General features: G+C 41.5%; 1 protein-coding gene across 49 annotated transcripts in view; it reads right to left on the reverse strand.

Annotated features, from left to right (window-relative positions):
- Positions 1 to 25,629, reverse strand: part of rims2a (regulating synaptic membrane exocytosis 2a) — a 235,951-nt gene that overhangs the window by 88,727 nt on the left and 121,595 nt on the right. For 21 of the 49 annotated variants that reach the window (XM_070550878.1, XM_070550871.1, XM_070550873.1 and 18 more), the window contains 9 exons: positions 18,435 to 18,646; positions 16,564 to 16,683; positions 14,511 to 14,610; positions 14,278 to 14,401; positions 13,431 to 13,477; positions 12,230 to 12,342; positions 9,825 to 9,872; positions 2,595 to 2,725; positions 2,069 to 2,261 (listed from right to left, as the gene is read on the reverse strand). In XM_070550878.1, the coding sequence (XP_070406979.1) occupies positions 2,069 to 2,261; positions 2,595 to 2,725; positions 9,825 to 9,872; positions 12,230 to 12,342; positions 13,431 to 13,477; positions 14,278 to 14,401; positions 14,511 to 14,610; positions 16,564 to 16,683; positions 18,435 to 18,646 (1,088 nt within the window). Of the gene's footprint in view, positions 1 to 2,068; positions 2,262 to 2,594; positions 2,726 to 9,824; positions 9,873 to 12,229; positions 12,343 to 13,430; positions 13,478 to 14,277; positions 14,402 to 14,510; positions 14,611 to 16,563; positions 16,684 to 18,434; positions 18,647 to 18,837; positions 18,906 to 25,629 lie in introns of all 49 variants that reach the window. The other 28 variants (XM_070550887.1, XM_070550895.1, XM_070550896.1 and 25 more) reach the window with 6 other exon arrangements.

Genomic DNA, 25,629 nt, shown 5'->3' on the forward strand with positions numbered 1-25,629 from the left:
AATTAAATGTTTTCTACATTTTTTTTAATTTGTTCATGAATTTTATTTGATAATTTTATGAACAAATGCATCACTTCTATTTTAATAGATTTTTTAGGTTTTAAAGTTTCTGAATGACTGACATCCCTGGTGTTTCCTGTCCCCTCTGTTCCTTTGACCATTGCTCTAATCACATGATCTTCAAGAAGTAACACAGATTAGAAGGAGATGTTCCACAAAGAAGCAGCGTAAGCGTCACTCTTCTCTTTACTCTGTTTAAAAGTCTTTTAGAACAGCTCACTGATGTGATAAAGCATAACCTTTCCACCCCGTTACACTTATTAATAGTAGAATTTGATCATTGTTGGACCATTAGATCATGTGTTACAGATATTAAAATGTTATTATGCCGGTGGTGTCGGCAGTAATTTGTTTAGCCAGCTGAAGCAGATTTCATTTATTTATATTTTTTGGTTTTCTGCAAAACATTTTGTGCCCCTAAATATCTTTGAATTTAATCATTTCCAAGCTGCACTTTAGTTGATTTGCTCTGCCCATCTCACATGGACTCATTCTGACTAAAAACAAACAGATCAGTTCTAACATTTTAAACTGTTTACCAATAATAGGTTGAAAACATAATAACAAGTGTAGAAGAAAGAAGTTACAAGTGTAGAAGAAGAAAAGGCTATGACAGGGAGGCAAACCTGTGCTAAATTATATGCTAGCCTGACATTCTGACCACTGCACCACTGAATATGTTATAAAACAGGTGTCGCCTAACACACAGGTATCCAGCATGTTTTAGTGGTTTCTTTGCTCCAACACACTTGATTCAGTGGTTGAATTACCTGTGCAGCAGCTCATCAGGCTCTGCAGAAGCCTGTTAATGACCTGCTTAAAAACTTACTGGATACCCGCCCTCCAGGCCCGGTACCAGAATTGAATACCCTTGGTGTAGAGTATGGACTGGAAGTGGGAAACACCTCCTGAGGTGGCAGAGAAGGAGAGAGCCAAGCTCCTGTTGGACTTCCAGAACCAGACCAACAAACAGTTGATGGTGAACCAACCAGACATTGTGATGACGGACAAACAACAGAGGACAGCGGTTGTGGTTGATGCAGCAATGCCAAGTGATGACAACATCAGGAAAAAGGAACATGAGAAACTAGAGAAGATACAGGGCCTGAAAGAAGAACTTTAGAAAGCCTGGAGAGTGAAGACATCGATGGTGCCCGTGGTCTTCAGGGCACTCGGGGCAGTAACCCCCAAACTGGAGGAGTAGCTAAAGCAGATCAGTTCTAGGAACAGCTAAGATACTGCGCAGAACCCTCAAGCTCCCTGGTCTCTGGTGGAGGATCCGAGCTTGGAAGAATGAGACCACCCGCAGAGAGTGAGATGGGAATTTTATGTATACATACATGTGTGTGTATATATATATATATATATATATATATATATATATATATATATATATATATATATATATATATGGATGGATGGATGGATGGATGAAAAGGCTATGAACCAGAGACAATATAAGAAGGTTGGTGCATTTAACGAGACATTTAATAAAGGATCATCAGGGCTGCTGTAAAATTTCATCTCCAGTCCACATTCAGACAGAATTATCCTTTTTTATATCTCATGATTAGCAGCAGCTGGAATGTTTATGCCCTTTTTTTTTTCGTTTCTTTTCCGGCATGGAAATCACGAAAGACAAGTCAAAGTAAAAAAAGCACCAAACATTATTAAATTTCAGTGAATTCAATCATCTTCAGAACCCCATCCAACAACCACATCATTACCATCTTGCAGCATCTAAACTGGCCTCTGATGTAATTTCATATCCACATTATTATTATTATTATTATTATTATTATTATTATTATTATTATTATTATTATTATTATTATTATTATTATTATTATTATTAGTGGTAGTAGTAGTTGTACTAGTAGTAGTAGTAGTAGTGTTAATACACCAATACGACTACACATTCCAGACACTATTTGCTAAAACTGAAGCATTGGTATGAGCTGACAGACTATTGGATATGTGACATTGGGGGCGGGGTTTATTTTCTCACCTCTCCTAAGAATTCACTCTCCTCCTCCCTGACTCGGGCTTGGTCCCACAATGTGATCTCCAGCATGCGCTCTCGAAACTCCCGCCGATGTACCGGTGAATACATAAAGGTCTGATTCCATTTGGGCTCTAAGGATTTCTTTACTGTTTTTGTTCTCCTCTTGCTTTTGTCACTGGAGGAACAATAATTCAAACTGTTTATATTTACAACCTTGACAGAGAACAGCCACGAACACAAAAGATCAACAACAAAAACAAACTAAGGAACAGCACCACAGCATGCAGATTAAGAGGTTCATTCTAATCAAAACATTCACTTTTTTAATTATTAGTACATAAAGAAACAATATTCAAAGATGAAAATGTAAATGATGCAATCATCACCCGAAACACATGATCCCTTTCCTGATAAATAACACTTCTAATTATTCTCATTTATTCTGTGCATGCCAACAAGCAAATACATCTCTAAAAAGGAAATAGATCAGTTTGATGAATAGGTTCAGTTCGATCATTTTTACTCTTACCTTCTGTCAGGGAGGAAGTAGATTTTAACATATGGGTTCCTGGGACGGCCATCTTCCCTGGGTGGCAGGTCTTTGGCTCCCAGGATGGTCACAATTAGCTGGTGACCCACTTTGTCGTACCACAGTTTGACCTGCAGGGGTATATCAGAGACACCAGACTGAGAGGAAGCTGGGCAACGGTCCACAAAGGAAGTAAACCAAAATCAATCAGGAATAATAAAGGAGAAGAAGATTTCATCAAACCAGGATTGATGCGTTTCCAAATCCATTTGTGTCTGCTTTGTTGGGTTTAAATGTAAATCTTCAAACAAGCAAATAAAAAAACTAAACTTGAGAACAGTTTAGGATCTTCTCCTGTATTTACCCTTCAAAGAAACCACATCTAACATGATTCAGAACATGCTTGAGTAGGACATTTTCTCTTTTGTTAGATTTAGGTGCCAGTAAAGCACGAAGCTGCCCCTTCTGATAGTCTGTGTGCTTTCTGGTTACGTTAGTGATGCCATGTGGATTTTTACGCATGTTCATTTTCTTTTTTGTGTTAAAGTTGTTTTGCTGTCTGTGTTTTAAATAATAAGTGTGCATATGTCACCAAATACCTCCCTGCTGTGATGAACACATTGTTTTAATGTAAATAGCAGCAGTTAGCCTTAACGTTGTTCCAAGAGAATTTTAGTGAAATGCTAAATGCAGCATGCTCTGAAATTAACCAGATGCTTTATAAAATACACATGGTGCCACTGATGCAATATTGTCCCTGACACTGGCGAGTTAAAGAGATCAGACATGCTGTTACAAAAGGTATCAAAGACACTTCAAGCTAAAAGCGAAGTATGGACCTCAGTGAAAGACACTTAGAAGACAAAGAAGTCCAACTGAAGCCTTAGAGAGGATAAATGAAATGAGACATAAGGCTTCTAAGTCCTCATCCATACTTCATAAAAATGTGATCATGAGAAAGGCCTCTGCTGTTTATGACCATTCATGCAGTAAAGCAGGAAAGGGCACTCAGACAGGTCAATAGGCATGACAGAGCCAGAAACGGGGTCTTACAGAAAAACAAATTGTACCAAATGACATTTGTGTTTGTACCCATCAAAACAAAAGAAACCTAAATCAGAGACCATAAGCAGGTGAAATAAATAGTTTTCAAAACAAAAGTGATGATATATGTAGACCTAAACTATTCTGATTAAGAAGAACTGATATGGAGGTGGTTTTGCCATGTTCTGTTCAGTAAGCCAATGGTTCCCAACCGTTTGCTATCCTCCAGAGCCCCCATGACTAAACTAACAGGAACGTTGGTCCCAACTTCAGTGCCTGAACACTTACGGGCATGAAAATGCACACTAAATATCAAAATCAGATATTCTGAAACGGCCAGAATATTATTGCATAAATACGAAGAATTTAATACATTGATTCATAAATTTTATGGTTATTGATCCAAAATGCAAAAATAAATAACGTCCATCCATCCATTTTCAGATGCTCTTCTGGGGTCAGGTCGCGGAGGCAGTGGCCTACGCAAAGAGACGCAGACTTCCCTCTCCCCAGCCACTTGGGCCAGCTCCTCCGGGGGACTCCTAAGATGTTCCCAGGCCAGCAGAGAGACATGGTCCCTCCAGCGTGTCCTGGGTCTTTCTTTAGGTCTCCTCCTAATTGGATGCACCCGGAAAACCTCACCAGTGAGCCGTCCAGGAGGCATCCTAATTAGATGCCTGAGCCACCTCAACTGGCTCCTCTCAATGTGGAGGAGCAGCGGGTCTACTCCGAGCCCCTCCCAGATGACCAAACTTCTCACCCTATCTCTAAGGGAGAGCCCAGCCACCCTGTGGAGAAAACTCATTTTGGCCACTTGCATCTGCGACCTCGTTCTTTGGTCACTACCAACTCCCAACGTAGATCGAAGATTAAATCAAGAGCTTTGCCTTCCAGCTCAGCTCTCTCTTTACCGTGACAGACCGGTACAATGCCCACAATACTGCAGACCACCAATCCACCTGTCAATCTCACGCTCCATCTTTCCCTCACTCATGAACAAGACCCCGAGATACTTAAACTCTTCCACTTGGGGCAGGACCTAACCCCTGACCTGGAGAAGGCATTCTACCCTTTTCCAATTCAAGACCATGGTGGATTTAGAGGAGCTGATTCTCACCACAGCTGCTTCACAATCAGCTGCGAACCGCTCTAGCAAAAGCCAGAGATCACGTTCTGATAAAGCCAACAGGACCACACCATCTGTAAAAAGCAGAGACTTGATCCTTAGGCCACCAAAACGGATCCCCTCAACACCTTGGCTGCACCCAGAAATCCTGTTTATAAACATTAGGAACATAATCGGTGACAAAGGGCAGCCTTGGCAGAGTCCAACTCTAACCAGAATGACTATGACTTACTGACAGCGATGTCTGCAAATCGATAACATAACACACTTTTATTTTGAAATATGCTTTATGTTGAAGTTCTGCTGACATGCCATTTTCCGCCTGTTCTTGCACATCACCATACAAGTTAAATGAAGAAACTCTCTCCTGGAAAATGATTGTGTTCACTTGTAATATTATCAGTGGATTCTAAATTGAAATGGTGTGACTGAATTTGAATTATCGGCAAACATCACATCACCATCCACTGTCTCGATATGATATTGTATCATGATCAAACTATGATTTAAACCCCTAGTAAATACACATTCTTGACCTTTTCATCAAATAAGTTTCTCCCCATCTAACATTTTTTAATAAAATGGTCTGGCCCTGAACTGACAGCACACAGTGTTTACTGAAGCATGAACACATCACAGTTTACGTGTGATTTTGCCACTTTCCAATGTGCCATCTGTCACTCTCTAATCATAAAAAGAGGGATAGAATGCAACATGACCACGCAGGGTATAAAAACATCAGATATGTATCTGATTCAGGACTACAAATAAAAGTGATCTGGACTGGATTTGAAATGAAAGGTTTGTGCCACTTAAACTAAAAATAAATATGGTTTTGGTTACTTTGCCTGCAATGTAAATGTTTCCCAAGTTGCATACGACAGGGTTTTATGTATTTTTAATTGCATTAAAACAAAACCATCTCTGCGTGTTGCAGCACAGTTGGATGCATCATCACTGAGGTTGGAGCCATTTTAAAGTTTTTCTCGGTCGCTTTGGTGCAATTCTCACAACATAATTAAATTAAACAGATAGTGCAACCTCCACAGCATGTAGTTGTTCAGGCGCAACCTAGTGGCAGTTTAATGTTTATTTTATCCAAGGGCATATGCCTATGGACATGAAGCAATTGATTAAATACAAATATCTGCAAAATTATCACTACTTGCTTTTATCATGTCTATCAAAATTAACTATACAGGTATAGGTTGATCATACAACCAATAATCTTCATTTGATTGTAGGGCTAGGCAATATGGCCTAAAATCAATATCACGATATATTGAGGATTTCACCTCAATAAAGATAAATGGACGATAACTACAGGTATGTGCAGAAACAAAAGCTGTCCACTAGATGGGGTTGTCACATGTATTATGTTGAGTCACATTTATACTTGAGTCACGGTGGTACAGTTGCTTCAGTTTAATTATCAGCTTATAAAACTACAAGGACGATGTTAAAATACAAACAGTTGTATGTTATTAATCGTGATATTTATCAAATATGGTTATATATTGAGAAAAATGTATATTTAATTATAAAAGAGAATTAAAATATTAAACACTCAAAAGTATCGAAAATTGGTACCGTTAAGGACCGGTATCGATTCCTAGGTACCGGGAATTAGTACCGAATCGATTCAAATGTCAAAGGTACCCATCCGTCTGACCCACTGTCCAAAATAGCATCACAGGGATGTGAGGTTTCCATTTGGAACCTTTATGGAAGATATCGCACAGAACTTTAAGTTTCTCTGGTTTGTCCAGTGGAAAGGGATGACTTGATCCGCTGACATGCTTTGGATGGTCGAAGACTGGTACTGATGGACGCAACCTAACCAGACCTCACTAGGGCCATGGGTTGCACGGGACGCACCGTTGGGACAGGTTCAACTGATGGTAGACTTGTCATGACAACGGAGCTATGTGTAGGAGCTGTAGGTGTAGGAGTATATGCACTCTGGTCAGTAGAAGACATGACTGGAACCTCTTTAGTCTTTGGTGAGGTGCTCACCAAGTCACAAAATACAGATCTCAGAACAGAGCGCAGATCATCAGGGGGTACGCTACTGGACCCAGCTCTAAACCTTGGAGGAGCAGGGCTAATGCCAGCAAGGTTGCGGCGCGGTTAGAAATAAGCTTTTAAAAAGCTGGAATTAGTAAGTTTGTGGACGTTGCCAATCTACACACATCGTTTCATTTTTTAACTATCAAATTTACTGACATGGGAAAAATTATATTGATAAGGGTCCGAAATTTTGATAACGCTAAATTTTCGATTTATTGCCCAGCCCTATTTCATTGCTTGCATCACTGCACATAAAAATAGCTGAACATGTTGTCAAACATTTTGTACATACATTTTCAAACTATTTTAATGTGTTTCCATGAAAATGTCCATAAATAACTTTTCTCAGGTGAACCTTTTCTTACACTGATGAAAAGGGGTGTGTGAATTATTAGTTTTTGGAAATAATCCCAGAGATTGAAAGGGATGAGCCTGGTGACAATCTGACAGAGTATGCAGTAGTAGGCTAATGTTAGCTTCCACCACTCCGCTGTGGTTGGGCAGGATGCTTGTGGAGTATCTCCCTCCCCACTCTCGTTCCTTAATCCAATTGAGAAGTTTCTTTCTTCCTGGAGGTGGAAGGTACATGGCTGGTGTCCTCATTCCCAAATGACCCTGCTAACAGCCATGTTTGCAGCTTGTGATGACATCACAGCAGAGACCTGCAGAGGGTGGATATGGTACTCAACAAGATACTTTCCTTGGTGCACTGACAGATAATTGCTGTGATGTAGATGAAATATGTGGCCAGACAGATATGAGCATCCAGAAGACCATGATTGATCTGAAGCATCTGTTTTACAGTCTCTTCAGTTTTCAAAACTAGTATGATATGCAGGAGGGTTTACTGAGCCAAAGGGAGTTTATATTTGTTGTAAATGTTTATTTTTTCAGTTGCACAATGCTGTGAACAGTTGCAAATATACAATAAAAATAACATTCATATTCAGCATCTTGATTTTTATTTAATTCTATTTTGCTAAATGCCATTCATGGTAATTAATGCTGTCTTGCCTTTACATGACATTAGGAAGCACTTCCAGGGTGAATCTGTCACAATGAAAACATGTTCAAACCTTTTGACTTGACTGTTCATAGATGCTGGTGTCATAACTTGTCATTTTGACACTGACACTTTCATTCACTTAAAAACTTGTTTTTGAAGAACAAATTATCTATTAAAAAACGAATTATTTATCTTGATTAAGGGACTTGCTTTCAAAGCAAATCAAGTCCCATTTTGAGCTGCTGACTTGCTTCTGTGCAACTGACTTTCTATTTTGAGAAAATGATCCACTTTTGCAGGTTTTTTACCGTACTTTGCAGCTTCCACTACTTGTTTTGAGAATAGCCTTAGCAGTGGTGCAAACTTTAATACTGTTGTGAGAAAAGCACCAAAGTGACTGAGAAAAACCGTAACGTCAGGTTGGGAGCTACTGCACTTAGTTATGAACTCATACTATACAACATGAGCGCACAATCAGATTACACGTACCTCTATTTGAAATCTAATCTGACAGATATTCTAGTGCTGCAAAACACAAACCTAGATAGGTAGATAGGTAGGTGGGTGGGTAGCTGGGTAGGTAGGTAGGTAGGTAGGTGGGTGGGTAGGTAGGTGGGTAGCTGGGTAGGTAGGTAGTTGGGTGGGTAGCTGGGTAGGTAGGTGGGTAGCTGGGTAGGTAGGTAGGTGGGTGGGTGGGTAGGTGGGTAGCTGGGTAGGTAGGTAGGTGGGTGGGTGGGTAGGTGGGTAGCTGGGTAGGTAGGTAGGTGGGTGGGTGGGTAGGTGGGTCGCTGGGTAGGTAGCTGGGTAGGTAGGTGGGTAGCTGGGTAGGTAGGTAGGTAGGTGGGTGGGTGGGTAGGTGGGTCGCTGGGTAGGTAGCTGGGTAGGTAGGTGGGTAGCTGGGTAGGTAGGTAGGTGGGTGGGTGGGTAGGTGGGTAGCTGGGTAGGTAGGTGGGTAGCTGGGTAGGTAGGTCGGTGGGTGGGTGGGTAGGTGGGTAGCTGGGTAGGTAGGTAGGTGGGTGGGTGGGTAGGTGGGTCGCTGGGTAGGTAGCTGGGTAGGTAGGTCAGTCGGTCGGTCTGTAGGTAGGTGGGTCGCTGGGTAGGTAGGTAGGTGGGTGGGTAGGTAGGTAGGTAGCTGGGTAGGTAGGTGGGTCGCTGGGTAGGTAGGTGGGTCGCTGGGTAGGTAGGTGGGTAGCTGGGTAGGTAGGTCAGTCGGTCGGTCTGTAGGTAGGTAGGTAGGTAGGTAGGTAGGTGATTTAGGCTCCAAACTAAAACATCAGCCTCTATGTTTTTTCTTAAATCAATAATCCAAATTAACCTAAGCTATTTCATGTCAAATATACCAAATAAGTAAATGAATGAATAGAAAACATCCTTCTTTAGTATGTGGCAAGTACAATTTGCTTGTTTATAAACTCTCATCCAAAGGGAAAAAGGAAATTTGGTTTAACTAGGACAGTGAACTTGGTGTCATTTCCCTGCAACATGAAACCAACCCGCATTCAGCTGGGATCTGATGATATGGATGATTTCAAATCACTCAAGGAGAAATTCTTCTAAGTGTAAGGTTTGTGTCACTGACACTTGGTTACATGGCCCACTGCAGCAGGAAAAGACCAAGTCCTTGGTCCTGAGAAAGTATAGAGACCACCTCCTGTTTTGCCTTTTAAAAATCCAAATTATCCAGAAAGTCAGTCACTGAAGTCAGTAAAAGTAAAAGGCAACAGGAGATTGTCTCTAAATCTGAAAATTTGTTATTCATGCATTAAAGTGCAGGGATAGTATAAAAGAATTTTAAATGAGTAAAATAAGAGCTAATGATTGCCATCATAGCAACAAAAAACACTGGACATAATGACACAATGCACTCAAATAAGAGGGAAATCTGGAGTTTCACTTCCCCAAGAATGCATTTCCCAAAGTATGGAAAAAAAAAGTCTATAAGGAAAAACCAAACAGTCTGTGCCCTCATTACTGGGCCCATTACCTGGACCCTAGGGGCAAAAGGCGTTGTTCTTCTACTAAGGCTTTGGCTCTGGATAAGTAAAATTAAAGGGGAAAAGGGGAAAAGAAAAAGAAAAAGATAACTCACAATACACTCAAACACAGTGGCCAAAGTATGTGGTTCACATCTCTGTGTGTTCATTCTTATTCCATTCTGTCTAAGCTGTAATGGTCTTCAAAACATGTGTTTACCTTATTCTAGCCTGCAGTTTAATTAGTAATTACTTTTACAGAAAAACCATTCTTTGAAGATCTTAAAAAGCTAATTTAAACAGCAGACCTGCTTGAGATGTTAGCTTTTTTAGCATTTTAAAGACCAAGTTCACTGTTTTTTCTATACATTTGCAGAGGTTTCTAGTATAAATGAATGCCTTCTGAGTCGATCTCTGTGGGAAAAAGCTCCTGTACTCCTGATTCAGGAAGTAGAAGTTAGTCAAAGTAGAGGGTGGCAGAAGACGGTAGAATTCGGAGTCTTGTTTTCTGATTTATTTTCTGATATTCGGATGTCCCACCTCTGATTGTGACTCAACCACATCAGAGGAGAACTTAACAATGCAGGATTTGGAATCTTATTTCCTGATGTTTGGACATCTTGTCTCTGATGGAATAACAGCAACATGACTCTACCACTGACTCTGTTTGCTTAGAAAATTTGCTTTATCTCCACAGATACAACAAACTCGAAGGAGTTCTGCTGCGTGGTGGAGTTGCAAATGCTAACGTTTAGCTTCTACTTGTCGAGACGTTCTCTCCTGTTTCCTGGATGCTAAACCAACAACAGCCTTCCCCGTTGTGAGTCCAGATGGGTGAGGCCTTAACTCATTCACTGTCAATGACGACTAAAGTCGTCATTTGCATGTTTTTACTGTGACTACGTTTACATGCAGCCAATATCCGGGTTATGATCGGGTTAAGGTCGGTATTCGGGTTTCTGAGTTGATCAGAATAACCCGTTTACAAGCATAAATAGAAAGAGTTACCCCTAACTTGCATAACCCGATTTAAATGCGGACGTTGGGGTAGCGTCAGGACGTATGGACTACGTCCAGACGCAAAATGCGTCATTTCTGGTTCTTCTTGTTCCGGTATCCGTGAAAACAACAACATGTTTCCCAGTTCGGAAGAGATAGCGACCGCGTTTGTTTGCCCTTTAGTTTCCTCGTCACTCCAAAAGTGTGGTGCTGTGCCGCGACTCGCCATGTTGCTCCCAACTTGTTGTTTACTTCCGGTGTTCTGGCGCATACAAGACATCTCGCTACTCAAAAGACCAAGATTCCTTGCGAACAGAGCATGCACAGAACACACGCTTTGATGGGGATATCCCGATATGCGTTTACACGACCAAACATTCAGGTTAGAAAAGGGTTAATTACCCCAGGTGTAGTAACCGGGTTTTTAAAAACCCGGTTATGAGCATATCCGGGTTTTTGGCGGTGTTTACATGGACCTGCGGAACCGGGTTATTGTGAATATTCGGGTTTTAAAAGGGTTACTGGCTGCATGTAAACACACTGTGTGTGGGCATTGGAACGAGCCCCCGCACCATGAGAACAAGCATCTCAGCTCTAAAGCCGATCTTTATCCACATACGTCATACGTCACATGATAAAGAAGCAGAAAATCCATGTGTTAGGAGATCATTTTGGCCCGCTGCTGTAAAAATTAGTGAGGCGCGAACCGGAAAAGCTTCTGCTGATCACAATTCAACAACGGATTATGAAAGAATGGATAACGCTGGAAACAGGCGGATTCTTCCTGATGTAAGAGGTGAGTCCCCGCTTTGTTTTGGTTGTTTTGGCGTCAACGTCATCCTAGCGCACAACGTTCTGTGACTCTTAAAATAACAGTAAAAACAGAGAAAAACGCTGGCAGCGAAGGGCTTTTAGCGATCAGGAAACGGCTGGCAGTGAATGAGTTAAATGTTAAGTGACAGTGTGACATAGATCTGTCAGGCTTTTCTAATCGTGGAGTTTCAATGTCTATTTTCTATCAGATGCGTGTGCAGGAGCTAGGTGTAGGAGATTATTTTCATGTTCAGCCTGCTTGAAAAACTCAGAGTGACTGATTATAATCAGAAATAATCCTTTTTTTTTCAGTGTTCCAAACCTTCAATGCAATCCTGTAACTATTTACCCCAAGAGAGTATTTATACTGGATAATGGACAACATACAAAGTAACCTGATCTTCAGTCCTGTGCTGGGTTGGCAGAAGGCCAGATGGACAGACTGAGACAGGAATGCAAACGATAGAAGACTCAACAAAAGTGTAAAGTCAGGTTTCTGTTGTAAAAGATGTTCATCAAACATTCTTAAAACTAGCATAATGCTTACTAACACTCCCAGCATAAATATGGGGTTTTATCTGATCGCGAGGCTGAGGTCACTCACTGAGAGCTGTCCAGACAGATACTGAGGGGCATCCCTCAGTATACTGGGACTCATGGGGGATGTGACGGAGATTGACGGGCGATCCATCTTCTGAGACTCAAAAGAGCTTGAACCTGAAAAAAGCAGAAAAACTGTTTTTGGTTGTATTTTGAGTTTCATAGGAATAAAGAGTATATGCAGATAAAATAGATGATCACCATCAGGACAAAAACATAACTATGGTTAAATGTTTGGTATTCACTGAAGGAATGTCATTCCCGCCACCTTTCATGCCAAGGTTTTCAACTAAGATCCTTCTATGTTGATAAATTATCATGTGAAAGTCATTCTAATGAATAAAGTCAAATGCAACTTTACACAACTCTCAGTCAATGTGTTATGAACGACTGAGCTGCTAACCAATATAACTGAATAGTCATCGATTTAGTGTCGGTACAGGATCTGCTCAGGTTCAGGATCGGCTGGGGGCCTTCGACTGCCGATGACGTCAAAATAGTTGATTGGCTGAACATGAAGCTTACGGAAGTGACCTTACCACGTTATGATTTTGATTGGTCAGAACAAATTTGCGGTCGTAGTCTTAGCGGTTGTAGTCCTGTAGTCCAAAAATCAACACTTTTTGGAGAAAATATGTTTGAATTTCTAAAGGAAATGTAAAATATAAGCAAATGATAAACGGTGACCCTCAAAAGCTCTTGATGTTGATGAAATGGGGCAAAATAAAATATAAGAACTGTATTGAAAGACACCAAGCAATATTGTGAATCAAAGAATGTATTTAGAAAACTACTAAGGAAATATACAGACGAACTCCACATACAATACAAACAGATATGGCTTCACATATAAGAACTGTTCTACTGTTTGTCAGTCCGATGTTGGTTTTATGCAGTTTCACATTCTTTACAAAACAAAGATAATATGGTGTTTTATTAACAAATTACAATTATAAAGAAAACATTTTTGTTAACAAACAAGAATTTATTAACAAAACTGCTGATGTCTTTCCAAAACATGTGTGTGAAAGCCGAGTAGATTTGCAGTAATGTGACGTCATCAGCAGTCGAAGAACCCTGAGCCGATCCTGCACCGACACCGGCTACGATTGGCTAAGGTGTGCTGTGGCAGCCATCTTGAACTAGAATGACTCGGTTATGGTGAATCAAATGATTACTTTCTGGGAGCTTATCCCACCACTCACTTGATTCCAGTTGTGCATGTGTGCTGTCAGGTATTCTTGGAATATCTCTGGAAAAGAAAGCGAGGAAGGAAACTATGAAGGAATGTTTGATACAACAGAAAGTTGAGTGTGAATGTAAACAAACTCTTGGTGCAGAGTTCAAGTTAGAGCTGCACAATACATCAAAATCTTATCATCATCTCAGCATCATTGTGTGGTAAAAACATCATAAAGGACTTTCATGAACTGCAGACACAAACTGCATTTAATGGAATAATGATGACAAAGTTTAACTTCTTCAAACACATTCTCATGGTTTTTGAGACATCAGGAATAAGCCTGATAGAGGATCAAAGCAGAAGATGGGACCAGATGTTGAACAACTAGGAGTACAGTTAGAAGACACTCTGCTCCTTTCCACATTTAAATTTGAATCCAATAAACTTTAAATGCAACATTATTGTGCTCCATGGAAGCAGGAGGAAAAATGTTCACACACTTCCAAACGCCACTACATGAAACTCCTTTGACTAAGGACATTAGTGATGTCATATTCTGATGACAAATAGCTTTTCCCCACTAGTGTTCATTTACGACAGGTTGCTAATTCATCAGTGCTCAGTAGGAATTCTTATTTGATGTATTTTTTTAAACAGCCTTTTCTTTAGGTGTCTGTATATTTGCTGATGTTTTGTGGGTTTAAAACACATTCATGTGCACAAAAACATAATAAGATGAATAATGAGTACCTACTATGCTGCAATAAAAAGAAAGACTACTTTAAAGCATGTTTAATCCATTACTGAGTCTGTTACAGTGTGTTGGTGCTGAGTGCAACCAGAACTGCTGTGTTTGAGGGAATTTTCACCCAATAGGCCGGGAGACCACCAGTTCCACTTGCGGCTCAGGCTTGGATTCCAGTATTATATTGTAAACTTCTTTAAATGTGGCTCCTTGTAAAAGCTTTCCATTCCACTCCAGCACCTGGTCACCTGCAAAAACAACCACATGGGAGAGCGTAATGATCATCAGACTAATGTTACTGAGAAACAGACACCATCAGGGTCTGAATCATTTAATTCTAACAGTTTTTGTATTTACCGGGTCTGAGGTGTCCTACAGTGTCTGCTAAACTTCCTTTCCTCACTTTAGTGATGAAAGCACAAAGTCTACCAGATTCCGTCATCTTGCCTCCGACCACCTATGGAAACACAGAGATGTAGAGCAGAATTGCGTTTATAAATGGGTCCTAATGCTGTGCTGTTATAATTTCATATTTCATGCACCACGTTAACTCTGCATGGGATAACCTATAAAGATGGTAGCAACAGAACAGAGGCTTAGAAACGTGTTTTGGGGTGGGGGGCTTGTGTTTGGCCTGAAAGAAATGAATCCTCAATAAAAGCATGATAAGAAAAGGGCCATTGGTAGAAGATAACGTATCCTTCTCTAAAACATCATCTATGATTCTGCTTCACTCCCCAAGGGCGCACTTTGGTGCGGCCCTGTTGATCTGTAAGCATGCGCAGCCACAGGCTAAAGCTGTACATTTGTACCACTGGCATCATACAAATAAATGCCAGTGCAATGCAAACATACACAGAAGCTTAGAGAGGTCTGCTACTAAATGAAATGGCTTTATGTAACAGACCGGAGCTGGGGGGGGGGGGGGGGGGGGTCAGTGAGGGCGCGGCTGGCAGCCTGACTGATAGACTGACTGGCTGGACTGCCGAGCTGGTTCGCTGCAGCTGCTGAGCGGACAGAAATGCACAGAAGCACTGAGCAGACACAAACATGCCATTTCAGGAGTTTCATTCAATCAGTAATGATTTTTCCCATCTTGCTGCTCTCGGTTCTTTGTCCACATGACAGGCTTTATGCAACAGTGAGCAAAACGTCTACAGGAAGAAATGCTTTGCTAAGGCAAGGTGGTGACTAATAAAGCTACAATTTGTAAAATAGGATTAAAATGTGGAAATTACAAAGCATTTCTAGGCTGTCAGGGACTTTTTTTGAACTGTGAACACTGAATATAAATATCGTCTATTGTAGATTAATATAAATGGAAAAACTAACTCAACTGGCACCATTATGCTCCGGGCCGATCGATGTCCTCTTAGGAGCTGAATTTAACCAATGAGAAATACTGTCATGTACATTTTTAGCCCAGACCCCTGCCTGTTGAATGACAAATGATAAATCACCTGCACTTGTTTAGCGCCTGTCAGAGTCTGATGATTCCAAAGCGCTTTACACTATACAGTGTATCATTCATCGTTACACACACAAATTCACACACCTGGTGGTGATGATCTACAACGTAGATGACCCGGGGAAGATACTTGAGGGGAGGGGTGAGTGTTCCGTGACCGCATTTGTGTTCAGAATTTATTGCTTCATTTTTTTGTGTATAACTATTCATAAAATTCCTATTTATGAAAAATGTTCTGAAAAATTTCTCTTAGGTTTAGGATAATCAAATACAAAGTTATTTATTCACTATCAGTTGGTTCAAAAAGTTGATAAAATAAATCCAAATATCTATTTTCTATCATCTGCAGTACCTGTTCTCATTATGTTAAACAATCACTTAGTTCTAGAAAAATAGATAAAAACTACTACTACTACTACTAATAATAATAATGATGATAATAATAATAATACTCAACTGTTCATTACCAATTATGTTGTATTTATAGCTGAGTTCAGGTAAACAGATGCACATTACAGCTCATCTGCTTATAGTACATGACAATGACACTAAACCACATGCACGCACGCATGCACACGCACGCACGCGCACACACACACACGCAAGTGTGCACGCATGCACACACACACACACACACATATGCATGCACACACGCACGCACGCACACACACACATACGTGCACACACACACGCATGCATGCATGCATGTGCGCATGCACGCACACACACAGAGAGACAGGCTCATTATTCATGCTTTACATAGCTTTATCCAGTATGCACGTCGATGAAACACAACATAATCACTGAACACAATATAAGGAGATGCAAGATTTAATCGTTTTCTTTTAGGTAAAGTAACTGAATTTTTCTTCTCTGTCATATTTTTACAGAGACAGGCGCATGTGCAAGCTGCAAGAAAAAACAAAAAGTTTATAGGTGTACCTTAAGACCAAGCAGAGCTCCTGAGTCTCGAGGCACGCTTCCATCTTTCATACGCTTGTTGAGCAGTATTCGACCAATTAGGCGATCCCCATCTTTGGACGGCTGCCATGTCACCGGGTGCTACAAGGTCAGAGCAATAACACATCTTTTCCTTAACAACTCACCCACTGGAATCTGATCAGTTCAAATCAAAGGAGACGGTTTTAGGGACACAGAGACTTTGGGGGTGAAAGTTCACACAAACTCTGCTGATTGCTTAATGTTTGAATGAGTTCTCCTCAATTATTTAAACCATATGAAATACAAATTCGTCAGTGGGTGAGGTCCCACTTCCAGAGCTTGTGTAAACCTGCCGGTGCGGGGGTGGAGTGAGAATCATGCAGCATCCCATGCAGAGTAAAGCAAGCAGCCCCAACACTCTTCTTCAAACAGGAGGAAGAGGACCAGAGTCTAACCCCGGCTTTCCACGGGAGCCGTCAGCAGCACGTTACTGCAGCAGCACGTCATAGCTGCTGATAGGAACCGCTGTGGTCAACAGAACCTTTTCCACTGGAGCCGTCAGCAGCGCGAGTCGGCCGCGTCTCAGGAGCAGCATGTCGCGGCCTTTACGCGCCGGTTCTATTTTCTACGCGCGACGCCTCTGAAACGGGTCAAGTTCGACATTTTTGGGGAAGGAAAGACAGGAAATTGGACGCGGAAACGGAGCGAAGCTACCGAGATTTTCAGAATAAAGAACGTACTGCCTTCAGGTTGCTTCACTTTTAAAAAGGTTACTAAATGTGCGGCCCCGTGAGAAGTTATCACCTAGCTAGCGGTCTCCTTTGTTTTTCAGGTCCGTATTGGCGATTATAAAACGGACAGAACATAAAACACAAACCATGTTGTAGTTTTCTCCTGCTTGTTGTTGTGTTTACTGACGAAGTCACTCGTGTGACTTCGTGCTCGGTCGGTGACAGCTGCTCCCCTGCTGCTTCGCGTCTCGTGGGAAGGGCCAAGCAGCAGCTTACGTGAGCAAGACGTGCTGCTGCAGTAACGTGCTGCTGACGGCTCCCGTGGAAACCCGGGGTAACTTTGATGCTCCACTGCACACAAACATACAACCACCATCAACTGCACCAGTGAGGGAGAAATGACGGCAAAACAGGGGTAAAAGGCAGCCAGTGATACAGAGCCAAATGAAGTGGACAACTGGGTGTCTGGTTTAAAACAAAACAATGTAACGCTGACAGAAGAAAACAGCCATAGGACTCAGGTAGAGGAAAGCACAATAAATAAAAGGTGAAGGGAAAAAAGGGAAAAAAGAAAATCAAATGTTTGAAACTTGTTGTGCAAAAAGGAATTCAACCTTCCTAGTTTTGTGTTCTACTTTGGTTTCGCTAAGTGAGTGGGAAGATGGGCAATGGGCAGGTTCTGTCTGTACTGGGTTCTGTGGGGTAAGGAGGTAGAGTGAGAGGGACGAGCCTGTGTAGAGGTGTCTCTACGGGGCTAGACACTGCAGAGCAAGAACACAATATACCAAGGAGAATGAGCATGCAGCTAAAAGAGACCCACATCATTCCTGTGAGCCATGACATAACAGAGGATGTGTGTGTGTGTGTTCTGTTGGGAGAGCAAAACAGCAAGTACAAGTAGCAAGCAAAGAGAGTGTTCCCAAAAGACTTTTTGGCAACACTGAGCAAAGTGGAGCCAAAGGTAACCGAACAACAGGAAACCAATTCGCAGGAGAAATTAATTTAAACAACTTGAAATGAATCAAGAAAACATCTAATCTAGTTACATTTAGTGACAGAAAGTAAACAAATACTGAATGGGTAAGTAGTGAAACAATAATAAAGAATAATCACAAAATGCAGGCTAGATTGTCTCAGTACCTTCTCACTATGGCTATGCTCCTCGTTTAGGGTAGTGCTACTGCACGTATCAACTCCCGAGTCTTTAACCTGTGGTTCACACCATGCCAAGTCCTCTTCAAATGAGTGTCCCCCAAAGCGCACCATTTTCTTTTGCCTCTCAGATAAGGTGTGTGTCGGCTCGGACATAAATGCCTGCTCAATAGTTTTTCTTTTTCCCCTTTGACTCTCCCCTACAGGTGTGGGATAAAAACAGAAAGAAAAACAGAAAAAACAACATGCAAAGGTGTAAATAAAACAAAGAAAACATGAAATGACAAAAGACTCTCAGATCAAGGGATGGGAAAGGAGAGAGAAAGAGATGGGGTTAAAGGGCGGGCGGGGTGGGGGACGGGGTGTCAGGGCTGGGCTCCGCATGTCTCACCAAAGACATTGGGGAGGCCTCGCTGCTGTGCCATGATGCATGGTCCCACCAATGGCCATCCAAATCTCCTGTAATGTGAGGAGGAAGGTGGGGGCGCATATACACGAGAGGACAGAGGGACAAGTAAAGACACCAGAAGATATGCAAACACAACCACACATTTAACATACAGACAAGACATCACAGCAGTAGTTTCTCTCTCTCTCTCTCTCTCTCTCTCTCTCTCTCTCTCTCTCTCTCTCTCTCTCTCTCTCTCTCTCTCTCTCTCTCTCTCTCTCTCTCTCTCTCTCTCTCTCTGTCTCTCTCTCTCTCTCTCTTTCTCTCTCAAAGTGATAATCATAAGTAACTTCCTGTGAAGAAAGATGCAGTTTAGACATGAAGGAGGATTTTAGTAACATTATACATCATTTATATCATCAGTAAGATTCATGGAAAATTCAGAGTTTTTGATTCTTAAAGTTAAATGTCTGACACTACACTTTACTTTATGCTTTAGTAAAATCAAAGACATGAAACACTGACAGCCAGAAATAATGTTCACTTATATTTTTATCTTCGTATTATATAACTGGTCTTCCAGCCTGTACTGTGAGACCTCTTCAAAAGGTCCAGAATGCAACGGCGCGTCTGGTCTTCAATCAGCCTAAAAGAGCACATGTCACTCCTGTGTTCACTGAGCTCCATTGGATACAGTTAGCTGCACACATCAAATTCAAACCGCTAACAGTAAAATTCAAAGTCCTGGATGGTACGGCTCCCATCTGCCTGAAACCTCTTGCAAAGGCTTACGTCACGGTTCGGCTGCTCCGGTCATCAAAGGATCGTCGGCTACAGTGCCTACACCACGCTCAGGACAATCCAGACTCATTTCATGTGTCGTGCCACAGATGTGGAATGACCTATCAAGCACTACCAGAACAGGGGCTTCCCTTTTGATTTTCAAGAAACTCCTGAAGGCTCAGCTCTTCTAAGCTAGCACCCTCCCTGCACCCATCCCCCACTCTACTGTCCACTCCTTGTTCACTTCCCTTTATGATTCATTTTGCTGCCTCACTGCCACCTAGGATTGACTGATCAGTGTTTGTTGTTAGCCTCAAGGGCAACCTGCTGACTTCATCATCACCTGTAAGTCATTTAGGACAAAAGTGTCTGCTAATACATAAACAGAAACATATAAACAGAAACATATTTTTGGCATATTTTGATGATTATTTTGGATTTTTCAGAAACAAAGTGCCCAGAAAACATGCCCTTTAGAGACCCATGTGGGATCTCTCTGGGCTAAAATGTGGCCCATGCAGACATCGTGAAATGTAGGGCACGTGGGGGCCCCATCATTTGAGGCCAGGTAGGGGCCCAACAGGACTTGGCCCGCATATGTGGGCCATCACTGTGGGGTCAACAGCCCATCAGAGAAAACAATGCTTCTTCTGCTGTATACATGAATGCTTTCCAGTGATAGTCTTAAACTTATAATTTATGAGGAACACATTTTTATTTACAAACAGAACTAATTGAAACTGTTGAAAAACGTCATTCTTGAAACATTAATCAGTTGAATTTGTTTAAATGTTTGCTCATGGTAATGCAGATGTTAGTCTAAATGCCCCCAGAGGTAAACTTAACATCTTACTACTAACTATTTGACTTTTGCTTTGCTACAATCAGAGATGCAATGCTGGAAAATTACCATGTATATCTAAACCTTATGCTACTGAGGCACTCTCCCTTTATCTGTTCCATCTAAATTTCACAAAACCATACATTTTAGGAGAGTTCCTACATAAATTAGCAAAATACGATTATTTTGTTTAAAATGAGCATGGCACATTTACAAACTACAGTAAAAGCAGCTACAAGACAAATCAGGTAAGATCTTTAGGGAATTGAATCTAGTGTCCAGTTTGCAAAGCTTTGAGCGCACCAGAGAGAGTTTTAAAATGGGAAGTTTTCATTTAAACATCTGTAGGACTGAACTCATATACCTACAGTACAGTACAGTGAAAGGGCCTTTTCATACAACAGTTCTGTGACATGGCTACAAAAACGAGCCTCTCTGTAAGTGGTCACCAATCCAGCTGCCAGAGCCCAAAGGAAGCTGTGCTAACATGAAGCAAAATGCATAAAGCTTAAGTCAGAAATCTCCCATCCTATCTCCTGCAGCCCTACGACAGCCAACCGTTCCACATGCTGGCTGTTTCAAAACGTCTAAGCAGCAGATGGAAGTTGAACTTATCTTTGGCTGTTGGAGAAACTGATTGTTGTGAAATCTTAAGCTGTTACAAAACTTGCTTCAGTATTTACTGATGTGTGAGAATCCATGTCCCTGACAGTAAAAGCTGTCTTGTCCTTTTCTAATTTCCTGCACATTGTGCCACCAGGCTGTGGTGTTAAACAGCAGATGTTTTGGTGCAAACAACACTACAGCCTCTTGCATGCTGAAACATTTACATCCCTGCACAGAAATTCATCTTTCATAACTTATGCACTTTTTGTTATTTAAACATGTAAGATGTACCGTTACTCTATCACAGAAGACGTATGAATTAAACTAACTAAAATGTATCTAAAAGCACGATGGATGTGAAATGCTCTGCACATGTTCTTAAGTTGCGCTGCACAAACACATCAGTAAGCATTGCCACTACTTCAGTGCTGTGTCATGAAATTGTGAAACGGTCCTGTGTCAGCCATGTTTTAGCTGTGTTTGAGTTATCCTTTCATCTTCTCTTTGAGTCATACAGCGTTCACTAAACAATGACTTAGATAGGCATGGATTAGCCAGGTGTTGATGCATTAACCCTTTTGCTGTCCTATCAGGTGACTCTTCCAGGAAAGGGGGGTGGTTAAACTTGGTTGATAGTTTATCCATTGGCAAGGGTGAAGTGGTACACTCCTAAAAATATGAAAAAAAAAAAAAAAAAAGCACCTGGAGCCCATCTGACCCCATTAACAATGTGGGAGATTTAAACACTGCTTCAATATTTCATAATGATCTGGGGCCTTGTTTATTTCTTTTAATATAATATTTTTATATGTAAAGGTTGAATATGGAACATGGGCACTCTGGCGAACTCTGGTGTTCTGAGGTGGTATCTCAACACCAGGACTAATTTTCCAGCCGCCGGGATGTTGGCCGACACAATCCAGCACCATGTTGTGACAAACTGTACAGGATAAGGTCTAATTCCTACTAATACGTTTACTTTACAACAGTGTTTACCATTAGAACATCTTGTGGACTCAGAATCAGCTGCTTGACTTGTCAAGTCCACCATTTTACCCAGTCCCAGCCTCGCCTTGTTGAGTGGACTTTTCAGCACAACAGCGTAAACATAAACTCGGTGTCATGCCCAACAAATAAAAATTTTTATACATTTTTTTAATTTTACTTTTAAAGAATTAAACTGTACATTCATTCTGCACACCTCTAAATGCCCCGTGGAGGTTTATTATTTTTTTAAATATAGCTTTTTATTAAAAAGTTTTGTGTAGAACACTTCCTAAAACAGTATTTTAAGCTACAATCATTTTTTTCTCCCCTTTCAGGAATTATGTGTACATTTTTAGAAATCTGTAAAAGTCTTAACCTGTACTGTGAATAATGTAGACATAATGCCTTTTTTTCTTGTGCTTACCATCCAAAACAGCTGCATGGAGCTCAGGGATCGCTGGGATTCCAGATCTAAGAGCAGCATTTAATTAAAACATTTGATTTAGCCCAAAAGGGCTGTAGGCATGAAATATCGTTCATCAAATCAAACAAATATCAGTCCGCCTGTTAAAGTTTAGGGAAACCTGAAAGTGCTGCAGCTGCCGGGTTAGGGTTCACTGTAGTGAATGTCCGGTTCACTACTGCTGAGTTTTGACTGTTACACACTTAGCACCGGTCACCCATATGCACAGGGAAAGAGGTGAAACCACCACAGTTGTTGTGCAATTAAAGCGAACTATGATGACCTAGTGATGAAGAGAAGCTCATTTGTTAAAATGTGATCTAGTTGCTAATTGCTTCATCCATGCAAAGTTACAACATTCATCACACTTTGAAGACCAAAGGTCTGATGGGGTGGCCAAGATAGCTTTGACCACATAAGGAACCTGGGTCTGACTGGAGAAAAGTACTTGACTGGATTCCCACGTCCACCTGCAGTGTCGACACAAGTAGCTTTTGTGTGGCCCTTGTTTCAAACTACATACTTCTGCTTTAGATGCTGTCTGAGAAAAGAACTTCTGATTGAACAAACTAAACATGGAAGAATCAAATGTAAGGATCTTTCATAAAGCATTTAGTATCGCTTGAATTCCTGCACAAACAGAACGAGACAGTTTTATACCAGCAGTCTAATGATTAACCTAAAAGGTTCTGTTGATTTTTGTATATTTATTCAACAAGACTGTTACATGAAAACTTAACACATGGACATTTGCACTGTGAACATTGTCTCTATATCAGCATTTGGAAAATCCACTTGTTTCGATCTCTCTGTTATCACTATCCATCCATCCATCGGTCTGAACACTAGGACTACTTTTTGCACTTAGATGTACACATTAGTAAACATTATGGATGTTCTGGGACTGGCTTTGGCCTATGTGACCCTCTAAGCAACAGCTGACAGCAGTGATTACCTTGAATGCCTTTCAGTTGGAGTCTGAAGCATAGCGCCAAAGCCCAGGCTGATGAGGTGCACTGTAAACTGTCCTCTGAACAAGTCACTTGTCTAATTTGGCCATCAATGTCCAAACAGATTAAGACGTGTGTTTAAGAGAAGATGCAAATATCCCCAGGCTGAAACAGATGAGGGCATTTTCTGAGTTCACTCATTCATCATGAGGTGGCTAAAGGGCTCAGTAGGAGGAGCCTGCTGAAGATGATTTAGCCCTCTGGAGGCAGGCGTTGCAGATTTGCAACGTTAAAAGCTACCTGCCTGGTTACTCCACATACGTATTTCATGAGCATTTTTTTAACTCTGAAGTACTCCTGAAGGACTTAGTTGTTCATCCTTTTATCAAAACTTATTTTGAGCCTGAGAGGATTAAGATAAATCCTGATTGCAGTGATGCGTCATTGTTATTTCCCCAGAATAAACAAATGTTGGAAGGAGTTACCTGCAGCCGTGCAGAAAAGAGCTCTTCCTCTTACTCTTTTTTAATGGGAGTGGCCACAAACATGGTAAGATTAACATCTGACTCTGGACCAATCAACAGAAATTCCATGTTGCTTCAAAAAAACAAAACACAAGTCTGGTTTGAGATTCTGTAAACTCTTCTGAGTTTCTTCCCTTATGTGGTGATAGTCCAATCCAATCCAATCCAATTTTATTTATAAAGCGCATTCACAAGGCATTACAACCAAACAAGGCGCTGTACACTAAAAATGTTGGTTAATTAAACAGGCGTTATATAAACATGTCGAACACAGATAAAAGATAAAAAGGAAATACAACAAAATTCCCAAAAATAACAGCTAAAAATCAATAAGACACAGGGTGAAGTAAAAATAGGAAAAAAACATTTTACAAAGAACCTCAATAATACGGAAGTCGATAACGAGTGCGTATCCTCAGTCCAACGAGTGCGTAGTGTTTAGGATCATGAAGAAGAGGAAAGATGCATCTAGATCATCTTGTCTTTAACTGGTAAGGGCCAGTTGGATGTAAACATAAAAGGTAGAGGTATTTTACTTCCCAGAAAAGCTAAAAGTGTTTCAGAGTACCGTTTAAATAAGAACAATACACGTTTTTTTTATATTGACACTGATTGTAGGCCCAAACACAACATATAGTGTCTCATCTTTTGTGCTCAAGGTTTTCTTTTGGCAATTAAAGAAATGTAGAAACTAGGAAACTTTAGGTTACTATCGTAACCCCGGTTCTCTGAGTAACATGAGTGAGATGTCTCACTATGGGATACGCCCCTCCGCGGATTCCTCAGAAGCACTTATCTCAATACGCCAATCCTGATTGGCCAGTGACCGTGACGTACGCGTCCCCCTGCTACTATAAGTAGCAAGCGTCCCCACGCACGCACTATTCAAGATAAACACCTCTTCTCGCTTCGCCCAGCAAGAAGGGTTGTCTGGTGAGACATCTCACTCATGTTACTCAGAGAACCGGGGTTACGATAGTAACCTAAAGTTCTCTTTCTTAACATTCGTTTCGATGTCTCACTATGGGATATGGAGACTCCCGTATTGCCAGACAGCTTATCCAGCGATCACCAACCTACAGGGATACGTCTTGGCCCGCCAAAGACCCCACACTCAGAATCGTGTGAGTCATTGCAGGGACCGAAACATCAAGCTTATAGAAGCGTGCAAATGCAAGTGGAGAAGCCCAACTTGCTGCAGCACAAATCTCCTGGATTGACAGCCCCCGAAAAAGGGCCCAAGAAGCAGACAGGCCCCTAGTAGAATGGGCCCTGAGCCCAACAGGTGCCTGAATGCCCTGACAGGAGTAAGCCATAGAAATAGCCTCCACAATCCAGTGGGAAAGCCGCTGCTTTGTGACGGGTTTCCCCTTACGAGGCCCACCCCATGACACAAAAAGCTGGTCCCCCCTGCGAAGGTTCTCCGTCCGATTCACATACTCCTTGAGCGCGCGAATCGGACACAGCTTGTGCCACCGCTCCTCCTCAGGAGAGGAGAAGGGTGGTGGGTAGAAAGCTGTGAGGATAATAGGAGAAAAGGAGCCCACCACCTTAGGCACAAAGGCAGGGTTGGGCTTCAAGGACACCTTCATGTCACCTGGTGCAAACTGGGTGCAGGATGGGTGCACAGAGAGAGCCTGT

This window comes from Nothobranchius furzeri, chromosome 5, assembly GCF_043380555.1.
Source record: "Nothobranchius furzeri strain GRZ-AD chromosome 5, NfurGRZ-RIMD1, whole genome shotgun sequence".
Taxonomy (NCBI): Eukaryota; Metazoa; Chordata; class Actinopteri; order Cyprinodontiformes; family Nothobranchiidae; genus Nothobranchius; species Nothobranchius furzeri.